The sequence below is a fragment of the Cavia porcellus genome, unplaced genomic scaffold, assembly GCF_034190915.1.
Source record: "Cavia porcellus strain 051 isolate PalLab524CR breed Dunkin Hartley unplaced genomic scaffold, mCavPor4.1 scaffold_22, whole genome shotgun sequence".
Taxonomy (NCBI): Eukaryota; Metazoa; Chordata; class Mammalia; order Rodentia; family Caviidae; genus Cavia; species Cavia porcellus.
In genome coordinates, this window is record NW_026947505.1 from 10,082,863 (window position 1) to 10,106,826 (window position 23,964).

Sequence of the window (23,964 nt, forward strand, 5' to 3'; positions counted from 1 at the left end):
TCCTCACCCTAGGTAGCCCCAAAAGAACCACTCCATTTCCAGAGACCACACTTCTAATCGCTACAGACATTCGAGCCACCTAGAAAGGGTGACTGAACCGAGTGACCTCCGAGTCTTCCCTGGTTTTATTGTTCTGTGAAATCAGTTTCATGTAAATGATTTAAGAGGTTAGTCAAAAGAGGGTTCTGTGTGAAGCAGTCTTCTTAGGTTTCTGCACTGAGTTCCACTAGGGAGAAACCAGAGCTTGTTGTGGGGATTCGTGTGGTCGACCACGGTCGTGCAAAGTACAGTGCCTGCCACATGGTAGGTCCAGTTGCTATAAATTCTACAAAATAAAATACCCCCATAGCTAATGATTTTTTAACTTCTCATGCAAGAAGCAGCGAAGCAGTGTCAAATTCTGTATAAAGTTTCAAGAAAAAAAAATGCCCTGGTAGAAATCTTGTACTTACAGCAACGCTGAATTTGTGAGTATTTCCAATCTAAAAAGTTAACAAAATTCCTTAAAAGCTATATAAAATAGATATTTACCTTTAGACACAGAACTCAGAGCTCCTTTTGTATTTTTAAGCATTTCCTGTCAGTTGCACCTATTGGAAAGACCTTTGCTTAAACTCAGAATTTAACTACTAATCTTCACACATATGGCAAATGTGAACTAATCAGACCACAGATATTTTGCTGCATTCCATGGTGTCTCATTTATTTGTTTGATTTGCAACTATAGCAACTAGATTCCACCACGTTAGGCTTTTACACAGACCTACAGTGTGATCAGCTTGGTTGACGTTTGGCACTCGGCACTATATTCAATTGAAGACATATGCCCAGACTCCCTTAACACATTTTTAAACTGTTTTTCACACTGGGTAGATCTGTAATATTTGCTTAAAAATATGAAAAGCAACCTTCTGCAAGGATCGTAGGCAATTAAAAGATGTTATGACCTTCTTTCCTGTAACATTTCAGATCTTAAACTTTTTTTGGCGTGCTTTTCAAACGCCCATCTGACTTCGAAGCAGGCTGCCTCTCTACAGGAAGCTCGCTCCTGCGATGACTAAAGCATTGACCTGGTGCCATGCTGGTGCTGTTCCACACACACTGCTCTGCCCAAGAAGAGCAGTTGGAATTGACCTCAAAACAGAATTTTGCCAAGATAATGAAATATGGGCCTTTAAGGCATGCCATTTTTCAAGTGATTTACTGAAGAGCTTTTGTAAGCATCAAAACTCCTCCCTTGAATTGGTATAGGATTACCGCAGGTCCTTCAAATCCACAAGGAATGATGCTTGCTTTCAGTTTTATTAGTTGTACTTTGTAACAGGTTGGAAAAATTAGGTAATGGAGGAAATTGACACCTCACCATTACTCCTTGTAGGTAGTTTTTTTTTTTTTTTTTCCCCAGCATTTGCTATAGCAAACAGAGATGCTCAAAGGGTATAATTTTAAATGGGGAGACTGAAGTTTAATTCAGGAATGAGCTACAAATGAAGACAAAGATTGACTCAGTAGATGAATAAAATATATAGGAAGACGTATTTAGCTTGTATGTTGGCCATTGATAGGACCCCAACACACTATATTTAGTCCCCTTTCTTTTTCTCTGTACTCACACCCCAAAACACACTGATGTTGTTATTTAAACATGGTAATTGATGAGTGGTGTATTTATGTTGATGCATTATGTCCCCTGATTGCACTTCTCGTGTTGGAGTTGGCTAACCTCTGAGAAGTGGGTAAAATGAAGCTGTGCTTACTGTTAGTCAGCAGTCAGGACTGGTGTGACTCCTTTTCAGCCCCATGATGAAGCCGAGACCAGCTCTGTTTGGACCATTCTACATGGAAGAGTATGAGACCATTGGAGAAAATCACACATTCTCTTAAGCCAACTCAACACTTTTATACAAAACCATATCCTACACTTCTTTAAAAACAAAATAAAGCAAAAGAGCATTCAACCCTCTAAGAGTCCTCTAATGACATTATAAAAAACCCTCTGACCAATCTTAGAATTCCGGCAGTCTTTACATCTGGATGATCAGGAAAACATGCTGGCACAAACACTTTCAGGATACTTTTTTTTCACTTCGTTTCACATTTCTCAATAAGTAATTTGACATTTCTGTAAGTTTAAAAATCAGGGCATTTTTCCCTATAAGCTTAAGTCTTCCAGCCTCACCATTTTGTACAATTACATAAGTAAGTCATGTAACTAAGCTAAGTCAAATTATAGGTTATAGTGTTTTGCATAAATGTACACATCCTATATAGTATAACTTACATTAAAATCAATAATGTATTTGCAAAAAGTTTTTCCATATAGTATCTTAAATTAAAGCCAAACTTGATGATTTTTCAGTTTTACTAAATTATTTGGTTGTGAATTTTTCCCCCAGTTAGCTATATTTGATGTTTGCCTGAAAAGTTCTAGCAAAAAGATTTTGTCATTTTACCCTATATATATTTTTTATTGATCAATCTCTCTTTTTTTGGTATTGTGGATCTTATTGATCAGTCTTGGGTGATTTGGTTTCAATTTCGTGTGTGTGTGTGTGTTTCAGGTGAAAACCACAATTTCTGTAATAAGCATCATCTCTGACTTGGAGCTCTCTAAAATTAATATGATAGATTGTGAGTATGTTTCCTAAAATGATGCTCAAACTCATGAATAAAGAAGGTTATGTCTTAGTCCATTCAGCCTGCTGTTCTAAAATAGCATAAACCGAGTGGCTGTACTTCCCGTGTTTCTGAAGGCTGGAAGTCTAAGACCAGGGTACCCCATGGTTGGCTGAAAGCCTCCTTCTGGGCTGTAGACTGCTGACGGCCACTGTCCTCAGATGGCTGCATGGTGAGGACTCTGGAGCCTCTTTGATAAGGGCACTGATAGCAGTCCTGAGAGTTTCACTCTCTTCACTCTCGTGACCCCAATACCTTCTCAAAGGACTCACCTCCGAGTGCCATCACCCTGTGGGTGGGATTTCAGCATGTGAACAGGGGAAAGAGAAGCCCAGTCACTTACAGCATAGCAGGGAAGAGAAGAAATGGTGCAGCAGGAAACAGCAGTCCTGAAAAACACCGAGGCTTCAGGTAGTTGTTGTCAAAGATCCCAGCTCAAAGAAACCAAGAGCCAGAACAAAAAGAAGGTGCAGGCCAGTGAGCTCTTGCCCCTGAGACTCCTTGTGCCCTGCTGCCCACTGGCTTCGGCAGTCACTCTGCTTTTTCCCCCTGGCAGTGTTTTTGTTTACTTTTTTGGTAAACATTAGATATAATGGAAATAGGGAGCTTGTTATTATTACAAATCACTGACAGTACTTCACTTTTCAACTGTGTTCAGAATCTTACTATCCTTTATTTTTAGAATCACATGAGATTACTTTGTATAGAATGTTATGTGTGTGAGTGAACAATAAACATATTTTTGTGAAAAGTACCTTTCTGCATCCTGGCACACCTCCAATCTTCCAGGTAAGGCCTTTCTCAACCTGTATTCTACGATGGTGGGACTTAGCTCCTTCATTTTCATTCTAATCATTGCGAACTACAGTAGTGCCTCTTCTTTGTGATTCTGCTTTCCACAGTTTCAGTTACCCGCAGTAAAACATGGTCTGAAAATATGAAATGGAAAATTCCAGAAACAAACAATTCATATGTTTTATGTATTTTTTGTTTGTTTTTAATTCATATATTTTTAATTGCCAGCTATTCTGAGTGCTATGGTGAAATCATGCACCAGATTCTTGTTCTGTGTTGCCCAAGATATGAATCATGCCTTTGTCCAGAGTATCCATATAGTATACACTACCCATTCATTAGTCACTCAGTATCTGTCTTCCTCGTCTTATCTGTGTCACTACATGGTATTGCATTGCTTGGGCTCAGCCCTTCTGAAGTGGCTCAGCCCTTTGTAGCAATTTCTTCGTTATTCACTTCATCTTACTTCACCATGTAGGCCATGTATAGTCTTAACCTACTACAAGAAGGGCAAGTATAATGAGATATTTCTGAGAGAAAAAGACCACATTCATGTAACTTTTATTATAATATATTATTATAATTGTTCTATTTTACTGTTATTATTGTTAATCTCTTATTGTGCCAAATTTATAAATTAAACTTTATTATAGTGTGTATGAGTAGCAGTAACTATGATATTTGTAGCGTTTGGTCTAACTGAGTTTCATGTGTCCATTGGGAGTCTTGGAATATAAACCTGCTGATTAGGGGAACTACTGTATTTGTCAAGTATTCTCTATGTTGTCTTGATTAGTATTTATACTGGCACATATGGTAGAAAGGAATATAACTGTTCTTGAAAACTCATTTCCCTTAGGAGTCAACCCCATTTGTAGAGGTGTGAATTGTTTTTCCCTTTCCACACCATTCGACTTGTATTAGTGGTGGTCAACTCTGATTGGCTTGAACTTCACACTCAGACATTCTGATTGGTTCAATCTGGGGTGGGGCCTTACCTACCATCTGTATTTTTTAAATGTTTTCTTGCCTAGTTTTGAGACAAGTATGAGGATTGTAGAATTTGTTGATCCCTCCTGCATCCTTGGGATCCCAGGAAAGTGGTCCATGGAAGAACACAAAGAAGGAAGCCATCTTGGTTACATCTGGAAGGTGATGGCATAGAGCCAAACCTGAGGAAATGGGAACAATTAGGAAAATTCAACTCTTATGAATGGTTACGAGGTGGCATCTCTGCCTTTGTTTCTACTGGAATCAGGTACTGGCACCATCCCTCAATTCTAGGAAAAATGAATTAATATTACCACTTATTAGAAGATGAAAAGCATAATACATGTGTCAATTTTCATTAATCTTTGAAAATATTTATGGAGTTCAGTGGTCTGTAAGTAATTAGAGTCTGCAGTTAACAGGGGATATGGGTTTCCTCTGAGTTATGTGAAACAAAATATAAATCTTTTATATAACTCTATTTCCTTCAGAAAGGATTTTTACTTGTCAGTGGGATTTTTAAAGTTTTATTTTATTTTCTTGGATCTCATTACTTTTCCATAAAATCCTATAAGCAGAATTACAATGAGGTGAGTCATAGTCTTAACACTTTTCTGGAGCTTCTTCTGCCAATGTAGCTTGGATTAAGGAAGATTTTTAAAATTATGTTTGGGAAAGATCAGAAGAAAAGGACAAGGAAGGGAAAAGAAAGGGAAAGTAGAAGGAAGAGGAAAAGGAAGGGCAAAAAATGTTTTACTCGAGATTGTATTTGTTTTTAAACTCAACAGCATTACGAAGGCAAGGCCTTCATGGTCTCTTTCTTAGTAAATTTTAGGCAGTGCTAAAGGACAAATGAGTTTGGGTTTTAAAAGTTCTTTCATGAACCAGTTAGTTGGAACTAGAAATGTGTTTTCTCACAATTTTGTTGTACAAGTGGTAATTAATTTTCAAGACGAGTTCATTAAGGGTCCTCGTTCTGTTTCAAAGTGAACTCCTATGCATTTACCATGATCGATAGTAGATTACACTGCTGAAAAGTGGTTGCTCCAAAGAACACACAAGTGATAAAAGCAGTGGTCCATAAAACTTTTAACGTGAACATGGTACTGAAAAGAAAGTGGCATCTGCTCTGAGGAGCCCGAGGCTGCTCGGAGCATTCAGTGCTGGTGTCAGAGAGCAGCTGTCACGGCGCGCCTACACATGTGTGGTGCTCTGGTCTCCAGAAGCCAGACGCTTAGACCATATTGCTGCATCCTTGAGACAAATGCCTTCTCCTCCTGTGACAGACCTGGTGGAGCACATCTGTGTGTTGCTGGTCCCTTCTGTTTATATTGGCAGACAAAAACAGAATCACTCTCCTTGGGCAAATTATAACCAAATCAGAGAGAATATACAATAATTTCCAAATATATAGACTTATGATTTGTCCATATTTTTATGACAGGTTCTTGTTAGAACATTAAAATCCATACCGATTTACACCTCTGATGGGTCTAGAGAGGGGAGACCTCGATCTTGGTTAAAACCTGGGGTGGTTAGACTGTTGACATATGCTGCCTCAGTGCATGCTCAGAGCAACCAAGAAACAGGGAGGGTCATTCACAGTCGAGGTGTTGAGAATCAAGGGAGTTTAGAAATGGAGCAGAGACGGGACAGCTGAGCCTGGGTTCAAGCTAAGTCTGTGAAGCTCCAGGCATTTCATGCCAGTGTGAACTTCCTGGGCTGAAAAGCTATTCTGAAGATACTTTCTGTTATTTTATTCAGCATTCCTTATATAAGTAGCCATGCAGCATTTTCCTCCTCGATTTAGTTATGGAGGCTGCATTATGTGTCGAGACCCTGGGTGTTTCTTTAGGTTAACAAGCCCTGTTTCCACTTCTTTTATGACACACTTAGGGTCCTTACATCATCTTGTGTTCACCTTTGACTTCTAATGCAGTTTTCTCTCCTTTTCCATCACGTATTTTGGTCTGATTCCTTTTTTGTCTTGATTTTACTACCCTGAGCCTTTATTGCAAGCTGCCTTACCCTGTAGAGGAGTCGCTGCAGTATACATCACACAATACAATAGAAATCATTAAGACTGCTGGAGTGTGAATTCTTCCAAGCTCTCTCTTTCACATCCTCCACGCAACCTAGAAAGAGGCCTTGTCCTTGGAGGTGAGCCATCAGTATAGTTAACCAATCATAGATGTTTGAGATGGTTCTCTTTGTTTTAGAGAGGACCCAAGAAGCTGACACCTCCGGCTTTATTTGTTAATTTTACCACAAGACTCACCGCTTTCCTTTTCCTCAATGGAAATTCATCTCTGCATTTTCTCCTGGTTAGCATTCATAAATGGAATGTAAAGGATGCCAATCACAGCTACAGTGACTTACTTACTTACTGCCCTTCCTCTTACTGCCCTACCTCTTGCTGAGCTAGGCACTTTGTAGGTAGTCTACTTAATCCTCAAATCTTGTTAGTGTCTATATTTAACTGCCAGAAAAACTGAGGATGGGAAACTTAAATGTCTTAAAAGGAAAGCAAGGAAATAAACTTCCCTTATGGTCCAGCAACAGATGCAAGAAATACATAGGGGAGAAAAAAGGAGCTGGGCATGGTGACTTTACACCTGTAATTCCAGCACTTGGGAGGCGGAGGCAAGAGGTTTGTTGCAAGTTCAAGACTACCCTGGGCTACAAAGTGAGCTCAAGGCCAACCTGAACTGCATAGTGCAACCCTGTCTCAAAGAGACTAAACAAATAAACTAAAAAAATTTTAAAGGTTGCGTATTTAAGGATATATGAAAAACAAAATTGTTTCACATGGATCAGTAGAATGTCAAAGAGGCTGGGAAAAATTGCAGATGACTTAGGAGGGATTATTCCTGCTTATTCCCTTGTACTGTTGTCCAGGCGGAGAGAAAAGCTACTTTTGTACTTGTGACATTTTCTTGTCATGTGATCACAACTAGAAGAAAGGAGAACTGTCATAAATTTCTTGAATTTACACATTTATTTGGCTAATTTCAAGTTGTGTGGTTTAATAGATGGACAAAAACCCCAGTCTTCTTCATGCCTCTTCTGGATTGGCCTTTGTTTGGGGGGCTGCCAGCTTTCAGTAACACCAGGATCTCTGGAGAAGCTGGGCATGTCCTGGATCTCTGCACCTCTCCTGTTATTACTGCCCCAGGAGTAGTGCCCAGGCTCCCAGAGCTCATGTGTGGCTCTGCTGAGCAGGACAAGCAAACAGTGTCTTCTGGTTACATTGACACAGGAGCAGTCACTGAGGGATCCCCACTGAGGGACTGTGAGCAGCTACTGAGGGATCCCCAGAAGGTGAGCCTTAGCCAAAGCATGAAGAGTAGTCATGGTTAGAGACTTACTCACATCTGAAGATTTGCTCAATAGATTGATTTAGCATCCTTGTTCTGGGACTGTTTTGGTTATTGATTTTGTTCTTCAGAAAAACAGGAATAAAGAGGGAAAGTGAAGCTTCCAAGAAAGGAAGGGAATTGAGGATCTCCAGTGGCCCATTTTAAGGAGCAAAAGGGGAAAATGTAGAGCAAATATGATGATTTGCAGAACAATTTCCATTCCTGCTTTCTTTAGAGAACTCAAAACAGTGAAATATATCTGAAAGTGGACTTAAAGGTAAGGGTGTGGCTGTATGTATGGTTAGAGAAATAAACAGAACTAGGCAAGCCCTGGGCACCAGAAACTAGTTTAGATTTTATCTTAGTTACTTTTCTCAATGCTGAGACAAAATACCAGACACCTAAAATTAAAGAAGGAAAGGTTTATTGGCTTACAGTTTATAAGCTTCAGTCCATAGTCAGCTGGCATGGCAGAGGGGCGTTGCAGGGGAGAAATAGTAAATAAAAATAATCAAATAAAATGTTAATGAAATAAAATATTATTGAATTTGTAGCAGCTTCATGGTAAGCAGAAAACAGTGAAAGCAAGTGATTTGCAACAAGTGACAGTAGCAGCTTCTTTCTGCTTCTTTTATATTCTATGCAAGCTACTTGGCTTAGGGAATGTGCCAGACCAATCACTAGGCTGATCTAGTAATCACACACCCTTCATCCTAGCACCCTTCATCCTAGCACCCTTCATCCTAGCACCCTTCATCCTAGCGCTACACCATGAATCAGTCACACACTCTAGATCCAGCCACCTCTGAAAAAACTCCACTTATGACCACACGAGGCTTTGAGGGGCATCCAGACAGACATAACAGGTTTTATCTTTTAGGTCTGGATGTTTTTCCTGAACAGGATAATTGGATGTGCACAGTAGAGAGATGGAAAGAGAGAAAAGGTGCCCCTGGCTGAGGACTTTCATGTGCAATGACCAGAATACCACAGTCTGAGTTACCAGGTGCACCAGGTGTGAGCCTCCCGCAACAGAGGTGCAGATACCTCAGCCAAGGAGTCCACTGGGCCAGACTCAGTTTTATCCTGTTGGTTTAGGAAAGTCATTGAAGGGTTTTAGTGAGGGAGATGAGGTCAGGGGGCATTTTTGAAGGCTTCCCCTTTTGAATAAGAGCTGGGTGGGAAGAACTGATAAATGCAGCCTATAGTTAGGAAGGAAGACAGGACTGATATTGGAGCCCTGGCTAGCGCCTGTACTAGGAGTGTGGAGGAGAACCCCGCAAGGGAAGGCAATCTCACAGGGGTGAGAAAATTTCTCAGGGAGAAGGTACAGGAGAAGCCAAGAAGGCTAGTACTTGTGAGAGCAGGATCAGGCCATCCTGAGCTGTACCAAGACACCCACTGGTAGAGGGGCTGCCGAGAGGTAGCGGAAAGGGAAGCTCGCCTGAACAGGAAGCAGTGAAAAAGCTCACCTATGCGGCATTTTCTTGGGGGAAGAAGATTGGTGGCTTCGTTGTTCACTTGAGTCAGAAGTAAGGGCAGAATGACACTGTGTGGAAGGTGGAAAGGTTTTCCCCACTTGGCTCATTTGCTCCCGGTGTTAGAGCCACTGCTTCTGCCCTGTGCCCTGCTTGCACAGGGTCAGGTTTCTTCCCAGGACTGTGGTGATGGCCGTCGGGTCTCTTTCCACTGCTTAATGTACTGTCATCCAGGGTCACTGTGTTGAGTGTAATATTAATCTACAAAGAAAAAGAGAAAATCACAGGAAAATTTTCAGGAAAATAGTTGAAAAAAAACCCCAATTACTCAAGGGGAGTGCAAGAAGAGAAACTTTAAAGCCGTCCTTCCCACTTTGTGCCTCTGCTTACCTAGCCACCAGAAGCAACAGAGACGAAACAAACAGCAGTGTACCCGTGATTTGATGGTTTGGAATGCTGGCTTCATGGCGGATTTATCTTTCTTTTACATTTTCTGTATTCAGATTTAGATATGTAAGAGCCTGCAGAAATTTCTAGAGACATGGCACTAGAAATAAGCAATTTGTTTTGGGGAAATTCAAAAAGGGAAATATATTTTAGAAAACAAATGAAATTGAGCTCAGCTTAGCTGAATTTAATGGCATCTGACAGAGGGCCTGAACTGTGACTGTTTCTCAAGGTATATGTGCACGAAGCAACCAGGATGAGCATTTTCAAGTTCCTGCAAAGTTGGTATTATAATGTACTAAGCATGCCCGTGGCATCTCTGGAAATATCAGCATACAAATGAGATATAAATGCTTTTCGGTTCTTTCTCATAGTTTCTCTGATCCTACTGGTAATAAAAAAAAATAAGAAGAAGAAAGAAAAAATTCTTCAGGAGAATAAAATGTTATTGGATTTGTAGCAGTTGTCATGGTTACCTGCATAGTTTCTTGCTTTATTAATGTGTAATTCCCTTTATTTCTGGAAATACCATTATAGTGAAATATAATAGTCCACAGCTCTTAGCAAGTTTCTTCATGTGTCTCGGGGACTCAGACAATGGCTGTGATGAATGTGTGTATGGTTCCTGGCCCACCTGTGTCCTGTTGATTCAGTAACTAGGACATCCATGTTTAGGAAAAGACAACTTGAAGTTAATGACTTTTGAGAGTTCCTTAAAAGTTCAGCCATTTCCCCAAACAAAGTGATTATTTTTTCCTATAGGGAAATAATCCAAGGCTTGAGTCTCTAACTAAAATAATTTAGGTTTTCTGACATGGAAACTTTTTAAAGTATTTAATTACTTACAGGAGTCACTTGGAGGTATTCAAGAATATTTTTGATCAGCTTCTGTGTGCGTGTATGTGTGTGTGTGTGAATGGGACTGAATCTAGGGCCACCATTGAGTTACACCTCCAGCCATTTATTTATTTATTTATTTATTTAGCTTTAATTTTTTGAGACAGGGTCTCATTCAGTCACTAAGTGGCCCAGGCAGGGCTTGAACTTGGGATCCTCCTGTTTCTGCCCTCCAGAGTGCTAGGATTATAGGCATGCACCTCCACACCCAGCTCTGAATATCAATTCATTTAAAAAATTACCTTTACCTGCTTGTTTATTTATTTTTATCAGAGAAGAGCGTTGTGAGACACTAGTAATAGAGGTTCCGAGTATGTTTCCCAAGTATGTTTTCTTGCCACACAAGTTAAAGCTAAATAAAGTTATTCATTAAATTAGCTCTTGGGCTAGCTGCATATGGCAGAAGCTGTTAGCTGACTGCCATTCTCATGTCTCTTCATCTAGGCTGTGTTTACTAGCATCCTTTGTTGTTGGGATGTCACTGGATGTTACCCACAGCCTTCTTTATCCACAGATTTCACATCTGTGGATTCAGCAAACTGTTAGTTGAAAATAGTTGAAAAAAATTTTACCTGTGCTGCACACATAGACTTCTTGCTCATTGTTCCCTACACTATACAGTGGGACAATGGTTACATAGCATTTAGATTGGTTTTGTATTATAAGTAATCTGGAGATGATTTGAGGTATATAGAAGATGGATATAGGTCCTATGCAAACATTATGCCATTCATCGTTTTACTTGTTTGTTGAGACAAAGTCTGCTGTGTAGTCTAGGCTGCCTCATACTAGCTCCAGTACTCCTGCCTAAGACTCCCAGATCCTGGGATTACAGACACGCATCTCCAAGATCTTCCATTTTGCCATTATATGTAAGAGATTTAACATATTTGTATATCTGGAACCAAAACCTAGAGGATAATAGTTACTTGCAGGTCTAGGCCATAAGTACTTCCAACTTAACTCTCCACATGTTGTCATGCTGGTTGGGAACTCTGCAGCCTGAATCCTCAAATCAGTATGAGGAACAGAAAATCACAGTAGCTCAGGAGCATTGATTTCCATGGACTGGAGACAAAACTTCTGAGATGTGAGGTCTGTACAAGTATGTTGTATCAGCCATGGTTACTGTAAGTAATATATTGCTAGTAACATTCCTCTAAATGGACCATATAATCTTTGGGAGAAAGCCCATGTTTTTTATCCCATAGCTTCTTTCATAGCCTTTGAAAAGAAACTAGCCTTGTAAATTCCAGAGCCCCATAATCAGTGTCTAGTGATAAAAGAGTTCCAAAGATATAAATGGCTGCAGCAATAGTAGATATTTGGAAAATGTCAGACCTTATAACTTACATCTACAGGAAGAGAAAACAAAGAAAGGAAATTAACCTTTCTAGATACTTCTATGTATGGTACCAAGTATTGGATTCAGTCCTCAATATACATAGCTTTACTTATTTTCTATAGTTAATCTTTGAGGAGAGCGAGCATTCTCATTTTTACAGATTTTAAAGTGTCATAAAGGTTAAACTTCATCTATTGCTAAGGAGCAGCAAGGGAAGATTTGAACAAATGTTTGCCAGAAATCAGATGCAGCAAAGCTTTTCACTAATTGGGAGCATACACAAACAAAATTTGATCATTTGTCATGCTGGGAACAGCAACTTTCCTTCAGTTATTAAAAAATTATAATCACAATATTATTGAGTTTTACCTGCTATCTTAATGAAGATATCAGAGCAGCAGTTATAATGGATTGAAAATAACAGCAGCTTGAAACTGATAGCAGAGAGGTTGGCAGCCTGCTCTTCATCATTAAGGTCATCTAGGGCTCCAGGTTCTTTCTTCTGATTGCTGCTGGATCCTCTTCTTGTTGGTCATTTGCACAGTGGCAGTTGGTCCTCCATGCTCCGTCTGTGTTTAAGCCATTAGAATGAGGTTACAAGAGAGAGGAGAGCATGCTTCTTTTCAGTTGAGGAAATGACCTCAAAACTACACACATTACTTTTGCTCACAAAAGTCACACAGTCATATGTACATGTAACTGCAAGAGTCTAGGAAGTGTCCCTGTTAAGTACTAGTTTTATGTTCTTCTAGAGGAAGGTAACAAGAGAACATATGGCAACCCTTGCCACATTTTCTTACCTTCCCACTGTTTGATAGACATGCTAATGAGAAAGACCCAGAATGGCTTTAGCAGGAAGGAAATGAACCAAGGAAATTTAAGTAAATCAGAAACTGAAGCTCTCCTTCCTGTTTAACCTCTCCCAATGCATATACCAAGAGAATCAAGAGTTAATGTCATGCATTAATTTGCTTTTAAATATGCTATAAGTTTTCATCGTATACTCCCAAGAAAATGATCACAATAAATTGAAAACATTTGAACTCAGGCTAGATATTAAATCATATTAACTATCTAGAATTAATTTCACTCAGTTTGACATATGATTAGATTTTAAAACAAGGCCTCATTCGGTAGAGATATTTATTGAGGTGCGTGTAAGTGAAATGACAGGATACCTGGTATTTGCTTTAAAATTCTCCAGGAGCAAATGGAAAAGGGGATGATGACTAAATGAAACTCAGTTGGGAACATTTTAGTTGTTGAAGCTGGATGATGGGTATGATGGTGTTCTTTATACTTGTATGTATATCTGAAATATTTCATATTAAAAAGCTAAATGCTGATGCAAGAAATAAAAATATTTTTTGCTATGCCTCACTGTTCATGAGTTAATTTCTGTACTCCAGTTAAGCCCTTTCCTAAGTTTTCGTAAGTATTGCTTACTGTGCATGCACATGTACACGTGAAAGCATCTGTACACGTGAAAGAATTGGTTTACAATTTGCTTTTAACTTAAATAAAACTTTCACAAGTGGCTGCTGCACACAGGGATAGAAGGGATGGAAAAATAAATATCAAAAGGCTCCTTTCAGCAAAAATAAAACTGAGTCGGGTAGATGAGACAGTGTCTCAGTAAAGCGAACTCAAGAGAATTCTAGAAGATGTCAGGAAACTGCATCACATTGGAAGGGTCAGGAAAAGAGTCCCCGGCGAGATGGCACAAGATCTAAAGGAAATGTAGGCTTCTGACAGATGGCCCCAGAAAGGAGCATGGTCTCAACAGGGGGCCATCAAGAGAGAGGCTCGGGCCAAAACATAATATGGTTTCCTGGTGACAGCAAAGGGAGATACATTTTCTTGAGTATGAATACCTGGATATCCCATTAACGAAAAGCAGGGAGTGTATCAAGAGGACAAACTGGGAAAATTAATATTTGTTTGTAGGGACATACATTTTTGAGATACTGATGAGACTCAGGATGATGTCCATCATGTTGGAACACAGAAAGGTCAGTGTGGTTAGTCACCTGCTCAGGTTGATAGCTTTGGCAGTAGGTAGATGCTGAGAACTGTAGAGAACAGAGAACGGATTTTAGTTGACTTTAAAGATAATAGGAGGCATTTGGGTGACAAGATTTATATTCTGTCCCCTCCTCCTCTGCTAAACTCAGCACATCTCATCCCTACAGTCTTACTTCTACTTTCTCTCCTGAATTCCTCCCAAGAGTTATCAGCCAGAGCATCTCTACTGCCTGACTTCCATCCATTCTTTAACCCACTCTCAGTAAGAATTCTACATCACTACCCTGGCACTGGTAGAGGTGTCAGTGACTGCATGGTGACCCATGGATACTTGTTACTTCTTTGTTTGTGACAGGTTATTGCGAGGTATCCCAGGCTAGCCTCAGACTCATGATCCTCCTGTCTCAGCCTCCCAAGAGCTGGAATCACCCATGCACCACTGCTTCCTGTGATTCCTTGAGTAGTTTTTTGCTTATATGGTATGCTCCTTAGAACTCTGTTTTCCCAGCCCCTGATTTTCTTCTGCTGCTGTGTCTGTGTCTTTGCAGCCTGCTCCTCTGTAGTCTCTGACACCCAGTGCAGCTTGAGAACCGATGCTGGCCTCTCTTTCCTTCCTATAGTCCCTCCTGGAGTGGTTTCTTCCTGTTCCAAGTTTTTGCCTGAGTCAGTGAAGCTTCCACATTTATGTTTCATTTAAGTTCTGGTCCTTTTGTGTTACTGGATTTCTGCTTCGGACTTATAAGTAACATATCCATAATGGAAATGTTGACCCTGATCTCCCTGAAAACCTGTGCTTCATCACAGTAAATATCACTGCCATCCCTTGTTTCTCAAACCACCAGAGTCAATCACTGAATTCAAGCAGGGTTCACAAGACGCCTCCACTAGGGAATCCAAGCAAATACTGCTTGGTTAGAAAATGTGCTTTGATCCCCAAACTGTCGTTGAATGTAGCTAAAGCGTGGAGATTTTAAAGCTTTCTGATGCAACTTCATTGCAACAAAGCAGTTTGACTTAGGCACCATTGCTATCTTTAAATTTAAATTTGTGGTTAGCTTCAAGCTATGTATTTTAAAAGATTTTGTGAGCTATTAATACTGGGCTGCCAAGCTCTCTGAACCACAGTTGGTGACAAGACTAACCCCCAGATAGCTCAGTAGTAGAAGGAGCCCTCAGAAATCACTGGGAAGACCCAGATGCTCCTGCCTGTCTACAGGATTAGAGATCCACAATTGTAGATGGCTCCTCTGCTCTGGAGAGGCCCAGAGTGATTTTAAAAAGAGAACAACTCAAATTCTCCTGTTTTTTTGAAAAGTGAGAATCCTTTCCTTTCTGTCCTACTGGGTCTGGAAAGGATAGGATTAAATTAGGGTTATATTTTAGCCATTCCTTATAAGTCGTGTTTGTCTAAAGACACAATGATTTGTTTCTACTTCAGGAACAAGCAAGTCAGCGCTGTGTGATTATTGGAGTCATTCTTAGCCGTTTTCTCCATCATCTCCCACGTTCAGCACATCATAGCATCAGCTGATGTTGCCTAAGTATATACTTTCGCCACACATCCTCCCAGGTGATCTGAATGTACTACTACCAGTTGATTGCTACTACTGTCTCACAGATGAGGAAGCTGAGGCATGAGAAATGAGTAAAATGCTCAAAGATACTGGGCTAGAGCAAAGCCAAGATTTTAATACAGACTATTTGACTCTGTCTTGAACCACTGTCTGCAGAGAAAGTGTCTCTCAGTGTCTTTTTCTGCTCATTCCTATTGTGCCATTGATGTAAGGTGCTCATCAATGTAATTTAACAACAGTTTTTAGGAATAAAGTTAAGTAGTACCAAATGTAGTGTAGTTACATTGAAGCTGTCTCTTAAAATTTTAACAGTTGTTTTTTCATCTTCATAATTCCTTTCTATCTTGTGGCCTTGAATTAGCTTCAAGGACAGGTTAATTGCAGAAAAGGCAAATTCCTGGCCATTAATTTCTAAAATTGGGTCACACAACTCAAAAAGATTGTCAAGCCAGGATTATATTTTTGTTGTTGCTTTAGTTTGTTTTTTAAATTATAGGACAGGATTTTTCTTAAGATAAAAAAGTCTTTGAGATTTGTTTTGCATATCAAGAGCTAGAGCCAGATGATCCCCTCACATGAGTTGGGGAGAATGAAAGATGGAGTTAGAATCTTCCTGGCCTGAAGAAAATCATCTGTTAGCTGCTGGCAGGAGGAGAACCTGCAGTTTGGTTTCTGAAGGACCCTGAGAAGGCGCACCAGGCCCTGATGTCTTGACGACAGGAGAGAATGGAAGTCTCACAAGTATTTGAGGAAATTTCAGAGTACAGGATGCCTGGATTTGAGTTCCAGAGAATTCTCTCCCAAAGAAGAAACAAGCATCAAGACAATGGGTTGGCAAGCAGTGAAGGCTGGATGAGATGCTCAAGCTGCACAGATTCCCCGTGTCCCCAGAGGCCTCTATGAGAAGGATCGGAGCGTCAGAAGTCCTCATAAGGGAAGGCGATTAGCAGACTTGGTGTGAATCCTCTGTGCTGGAGGCTGTGGACATAGAAGCAGTGTAAGCAGCAAAAGCCTTGTGGGTTGAAGTTCCTAACAAGGGTGGGCAGGAACAGAGGACAAATACACCAGATGTTACTCCCTTGATACTGTAATGCCTATGGCCTTTCCTAGAATTTAGATTCTATCCCAGCAAAAGAGTGCCATCTTAAACTGGAATATTTAAACTGGAATTTGATTGTGAAATAACTGCACATGGTTGAATTTCCTGAAGTGCTTGTGATGTTAGCAGGTAATTTACTCAAGATCACATAGTTAGAGCATAATATAGCCAGGATCGCCATAAGGCAGGCTGAGCTCACTGTGTGTAGTCCAAAGCACCACACTGGCCAGCACCACTGTCCCTGACTCTGCTACTGCTGTGTTTCCCACAACCAAACAGAAAGGTGGCTCACTGTCTCACTTAAATTACATTTCAGAAAGTTAAGTTGACTGTGAAATACACCCTGTGACTTTACACAGAAATTTCAAAGACATAGCAACAGTAAAATGTTTGAGGAAGGAAGCAGTGTCTGATACAATCTTTTCTTCCCAGCCATCTTCCCACCTCCTGGTCCATATGGACCTGAATTGTTGGAAATGCTTCAAACTGGAGAGATTTAGTTTTTCCTACATAATGAGCAAGAGAACTGGGACCAATGATTGGGATCTTTAGTGAGAGAGGATTTTGTGCAGAATCAGAGAGAACTTCCTCACCATCTCAGGTATCTGGAGCTAAAACAAGCACCCTTGGGTGGTGCCATGTGCCATATTCCTTGAGATGTCATAGCACTGTCCAGACATCTACTATTAAGAAGGGGCCTCATGGAGGCAGATTCAGCAGAGGACACATGGCGGGATTCCATGACCTTTTGGGTCCCTTTCTAATTTCAAATTCTGCCATTTTAAAATGGACACTGCGAACACCAGATCGTATATGTCTACAGAGTGGGAAGTTAGAAACGGAAGCGATGGGGAGAGAGCAGGGTTTGAAGGTAGTAACGGAGGTACACAGGGCTGTACTACTTGGTGTGAGAGGAAGATTTAACACGACGAACAGATTGCAGAGAGAAGTAGGAGTGAGTGAAAAAGGAAACCCAGAAGGTTGGAGGGGTGCTATTACAGTGTGTGGTTGCATAACGTACTATGCTAGTCTCTCCTTGTCTGAGGGAAATACAGTGCAAGACCCCCAAAGGATGCTTAAAACCGACGTTAACACTGATACGTAGATATGCTATATTTCGTCTATGTGTTCATACCTATTATAAAGTTTAATTGATAAATTAGGCACCATAAGAAATGAGCAGTGACTAGAACTACAACAGTTATATCAGGGCTGTAGTAAAAGTTACATGAACGTTCACCCTAAGTTACCATGGACTTGGAAGTCCCAGGACTGGCACCCCACGCTAGTCCTACTGCTGGCTTGCCGGTGAGTAGCCAGCATGGATCTGGGCCCCGGCTGCCTCCTTTGTCTACCGGCAAGAGTAGGGACGCATCTTGGATTGGACACTGTCACAAAACTTAGACTCTGGAAGAGAACTACAGGCTTGAAATCGCAGAGACATTTTCTCTTGTGTGTTTTTTAAAATTTTTGTTCTTTTTTTAATTGTTTGTCTTTTTTTTGTGAGAGTACATTAGGCTTCTTTGTTTTGTTTCTGGCCCTGGGCCTTGGGAATCTTCCTTGGCCCTTCAGCTTTGCTTCTAACCCTTTTTTCTTCTTTTATTGCTCCATTATTTCCCCTTCTCCACTTTAAATTTTTTCCCCTTAATTACTGCTCTCTTACTTTCATTCTCTGTATAATTCTTCTCCCTCTTTTTGTTTTATCTTCTGTTTTTTGCCAACTGTTGTGCTGTGTTTACTTAATTCTGTAGCCATCCTTCTCCCCAATAAGATCTTTTGTACTTCCTCATATCATAGAGTTTAAGGTTTTAAAGTTTCTTTTTGCACCCATCATTATGAATCCCTAAATTCTGATAGTACAACCAGAAAACTTTGTTAATATTTTGATAGTTAACTCTGTACAATTACCGTTGAGCATATTTTCTACCATTAGCAGAGACATAGCTGTTGCATTTAGTACATATGAGCTGTAAATCACCACCTGGGTTGCCTTAAGGTTTAGATCATAACTGATGGTTTCTTCTCTGGGATTAAGGGTGGCGCATAACTGATTGTTACAGTATGTTAGTAGCTAATTTGTCTTGGGAAATACTACTGTAGCCGTTTTGCTTGATATTAACAGGGTCATATAATTGTCACTATTTCTCTGTAACCCAACATTTAGATTGTCCTTGTGACATTAACAGTAGTACAGTACATTTCCAGAAACTTGGTTCCTGGGCTAACTACACTGCATCTTCCTTTCCCAAAATAACCAAGGTGGTTGAGTCCTGGGGTGTAGCAAAGCCAATTCAGAGGGTACCAAGAAGCAGATAGTATAAACCACACACCTGAACTACTCAAAAACGTGGTACAGGGGCTTAGAAAACACCTCAGGGATGAGATTGGAAAAGAAATAACTAAATGGATAATAGACATAATAACCAAAAGATGCAGGGGTTGTCAGAAAACACAAAGCCTAGATGAGCTAAACAGAACTATATAAAACATGAGTTTGCTAAAGAATTAGAGCCCATGGAAAAGTTTGAATGAGAAATCTAGATTAAAAACTGCACTGAAGGTATGAGCAGCAGGATGAACCAATGTGAGAACAGAATTTGAAACCTAGAAGACAATGGTGCCTTCAAAGACTCATTACTCAAGGACACTTTAAAAAGAGAAAATGAAAAAATTGATCCAGCAACTGCTAGATGATACAAAGAAGACTAATCTAAGTAGAATTGGAATAAGTGAAAAACCAGAAGACAACACAAATGGCATTAAAAAAATCTGTTCACAGACATAATGGCAGGAAAATTCTCAAATATAGGGAAAGAAATGTGGTCTGTCTCCACATATCTGACCACAGGGTTTTCAGCCTTCTGCTTGTAATGTGAGACAGTACCCTGCCTCCATGATGAGATGATATTACATGAATGAAAAATTAAGAATGATGTGCATTTTTTCATTAACGAGGGTATATTTTATTTAGAAAATAATTCAATAACCCTTTTGATCTACAACAAAGGAGGTCAAGACAGACATGGGAATGTCTGAACCTCCTTGACATCTGCTCACTCACTCTCTTTTTCTTTCTCTTATCTAAATCTTCTCTTTTTTAGTGTTTTTTATTATTACTTTAAAGGTAGTGAAATACAACAGAACAAAGCTAATTGAGACAGTGCAGTGAAATTGGTACAGAATGTCACAACAGGTTACCAGGGTAACAGTAATAGGGGCCATAGTATATCTTGTTATCTTCACAATAGTTGTTCTTTCACTCAGATATCAAACCAAATACAGAACATTATAGAACTCAAACCAAAATCAAACCAAATACAGAACATTATAGAACACAGTGTTGAATAGAGCAATACAGTTAATCAGAACAAAGCAAAACAGTGATAACAATATTTGCCTTAAAGAGATGGTAGAAGGAATTCCCCCTATTTGCTTTATTGCATATGGTCAACTTCCCAAGAGCTGCTCAGACCTCTGGCTCCCATTTGCTAATGAGGGTGGAGAGGATGGGATGTTTGATTCTCAGCCCGCATGCCGGTAGCTGGTAGCCTCACGGCTGCTTACCAGGGAGGCGGGCTGGTTGCTTGGTTTCCAACATGGCACGGATCTTGGGAGGCGCTGGGTGGTTCTCCCCCTGGGGTGGCCACCTGATGTGCAATTTAAAACTTAAGTATTTTTCTGTATTTTTTTAATTTGTTTTTGAACCCCAAGGAGTTGAGACTATGAAACTGTAGGTGAGGGAGGGGACTACTGTATACCAAAACTTAGTGTACAGCGACCTCCTTTTTATTATTTCTCCAGATTGTGTAGATCTGGAACCGAGGAGATGCTGCATGGCAGGATTCTCCCATTGCACGTTATTGACACCCAGCTGATGTGGCCTCACACCTTGGTCAGGATGGCTGGAAAGTCATGTTTGGCTGGGGCTGTTGACAAGGGCACTGACTTGTGGCCTCACTAGCCTCTCTGGGTGGCCTGACTTCTTATTGTCAGCTTGTGGGTCCCAGATCCATATTTAAGGAGTTCACACAGGTAGGACCACAGGGCCTCTGCAGACCCATCTGCAGAAGCAGACAATCATTTCTGTTGCCTCTCTTGGCCAGCCAACTCCTTAAGCCCAGTTCAGATTCAAGGGGCAAGAAGGCAGATTCTACCTCACAGTGGGAAAGTGGCAAAGCGTGTACAGCCATCTTTAATCTCCCTTTTTCTAGCCATAGAAGACCCTGAAACGTGAGGAATTCAAATCAAGAGCAGAAATAGAGGGATGGCTCTGAAGCAGTGATGGGAAAGATGTCTGGTTTGGAGACAAGCAAAGGGTTCCAGGAGGTACAGATGGCAATTCAAGATGAAGGCAAGAAAAAGTGGAAAGAATTATTTCTAGACTATTGAAGTAACCCTCTTTCTGGTAGAAGACATGCCCTACTGAAATTGTGCTACTTACTCACCAGCCATAGATTTTATGGAAGGTTGGTTTTCGTTCTGATAATACATTGTTGCTGGTTTCACCAGGCTTCACCCTCAAAGGCTCTGCCTGCAGACGCTGTTTGCAAGACTGACTGGCTCAGGTCTCCAGTGCTCTTTGTGTACCCAACGCCACACTCCAAACTCCTGGGTAGCCCAGGACACTGGGGCAGGTAAATTGGCTTTCCGGGAAAATAAGCCTGTCTGTGGCCTTGTTCCCAGAGCACACCAGCCATGAAGTGAGATTTGAGTAGTAAAATGTGAAATCTGCTTTCTACAAATTATCCAGATAATCGCTTGCAATCCCTTTCTGGATAATAAACAGAGCCACATGAGGGTGACAGTCTGGCAGGTATTCAAGCTGCAGTGATTGTGGCTTGGCTCCTGTCGTAGCCCCGGAGCTGTTCCACAAGGGTGATTTATGTATCTGCCTGCATGCATCCTTTTGATAAAGATCTTTAGAAGCTTACTAATTAATTTTAGAGGAATGTTTCTCTTTGGCTCCACGTTTCATTCCTTTCACATTATACATTCTAGTGATAAATGATGGACGCATAAATACATTATCTTTGCTCGATCAGTGTTTTTTCTGTTGTTGATATAAAGTGCACAAATTGGATTTGTTTCAGGATAGCTACATTTGGAATGTGACATTTTGCCAAGTGAGAATCACACTTACCCATACAACACAGATGTGGGTTTTGCAGTTGTTTTCTTTTAAAATAGTATATGTCTGTGGTGCCATTGATTAATGTAATATTGCATTAATGTGCTGTTACAACACCCCAGGGTATGCATAGGGTCTTTCAGCCAGCAGCAAAGAATTCCCCAAACTAAAGTCTCTAATAAAATACAGATTGCAGGACAAAAAAAAAAAAAAAAAAAAAAAAATAAGCATCAACCATGAGAATTTATGGATAGCAAAAAGTGCTTGAGGCATCAACTTTTAATGGATTTGCCAGTGGAAACACAATGTAATTGTTACATAATTTTTTCTTCCAAATCATTAGAAATCATTTATACTTATTTACTGAATCTCTCCTTTTACATGACCAAGATAACGTGACTGTATTGTCCCATGACTTTTTTCTTTTTAAATGTTCATGTGCTAGCCATTTGTATTGCTAGATCCAAGAGGTTAATAGAAGCTGACAGGGCCACGTGCATATTTCACTACAAAAATTAAAATTGAATTGTTCAGTATCCATTGTAAATGGCCAGGGAGCAACTTTCTACAATGCAGTGCTGATATAGTACTGGTGTAGGATTGTCCTAGATATTTCAAGTAGCAACTGTGTGTTTTTCTTTCACAAAGTAGTTTTTAATCTTTAACCATAATATTTCTCCTGTTACAAAAATCTGTGATAATATTTTTCTAGATCAACTAACTAATAAAAAACTTTTAATTAAATAAAACGTCCTTGGTGCAATACACTCAACTTTGTAGAAGATGCTACTGCTAGCCATGAAAAAAAAGATGCTTCATGCCAAAAAGTTACGAAGTCAACAGTACCCTCTTTCAGATTGCAGAGATAATGGCATTGTTTTCAAATATCTAGTTGATAAGAAAAATACAAGCAAGTCTTTACCATTTTTAGTGCAAGTCTATCATTGCTTTACAGTGTGAATTTAAATGTAGAAATGTAAATTTCTCCTTTTAACTTCCTAAAATTTTGAAATTCAGAAGAAATCAAAAGATTTTTTTTTAAAGTATAAATCTCCTTAATTGAAAGAATCTTTTTTCTGTAACCAAGTTTTATGAGTCAGCATTTTGATGTAAATAGTTTACAGCTAACAAAATAGGATCACTAAGTTTAGCATGCAGAAAACCATTTTGTGGTTTTTGCTAATAATGGTGAGCTAGACCACCAATCTTAAAATAATGCTTCCAAAAGTCCAAGTGGTGTTGGTGCTTATTAGTGAGGACATCAGTCATATATTTCAAGCTTGAACATTTTTAATGGGCTCTGTAAAATAAATGTCAGTCAAAATTAACAGTTATCAATGAAGGAAGGGACAGAATCTCTGTGGTAGGCAGTTGTCTGCTCAGGAGGGAGGTGGAGAGGTTCATAATGTCATAAGTGATATAAATTCGAAACTCAAGAGGTGTTAGAGTAAACGCACCCTGCCAGTCTGCAAGAGTGGGCATTGTGAAGACCAGCCCCCCAGATGTAGATGGTACTTTTTCCTTTGCCCCAATTGTAATGAGCTAAGCCTTAGACTCTATCCCATGATTGTCCTTTCTGGAAACCACTAGATGGAATACCTTCCATGTCGTAATTATATAGTCCTCTTGTGTTTTTCTAGTGTTTGTATTCCCATAGTTGCAAATAAAAAGTATATTTTTAGTTTTAGAATTTTCCTTTCCATTAAAAAATAATCCCTGAAGATTTGCGGCCTCCCTGTTATTTCTGCTAATGTCATTGCTTCCATAGCAGCAAACTAAGACTGTGTAAGAACCTGGTTTACAAAAGCAGTTATCTAAGTGAACATTATAGCTGCATGTAGCAAGGTTTCAATTTAGGTTTTCTGCGACTGTTACACTGTACACACACACACACACACATTCCAGTTTGTGTTTACACTGATTATAATGTAATCAACTGGGTTTTCCTGTCCAGGAGCAAAAGTGAGACCAGTTCTTTGGACTTTTGGCAGGATGAATACTCATACTTCTCATGTTCTTAGCCATAGAAAATAGAACCAATGAGGCTGTGCTGCCATTTAATCCTGAGGGTAGATTTAAGGAAAAATTAAGAGAGAAATTAAAGAAAGTATATTCCCAATTTTTCACGGTTTATTTTGTTAAGATCGGCCT

General features: G+C 39.9%; 1 protein-coding gene across 6 annotated transcripts in view; it reads left to right on the top strand.

The window, feature by feature from the left end:
* Window positions 1–23,964, top strand: part of Aig1 (androgen induced 1) — a 218,847-nt gene that overhangs the window by 80,179 nt on the left and 114,704 nt on the right. The window contains exon 4 of one of the 6 annotated variants that reach the window (XM_063233404.1): window positions 15,451–15,819. The exons of 4 other annotated variants lie outside the window; for them this stretch is intronic. In XM_063233404.1, coding sequence (XP_063089474.1) covers window positions 15,451–15,543 — 93 coding nt within the window. In that variant the 3' untranslated portion in view covers window positions 15,544–15,819. Of the gene's footprint in view, window positions 1–15,450; window positions 15,820–20,896; window positions 23,504–23,964 lie in introns of those variants that run through there. One more of the 6 variants, XM_063233406.1, reaches the window with a different exon arrangement.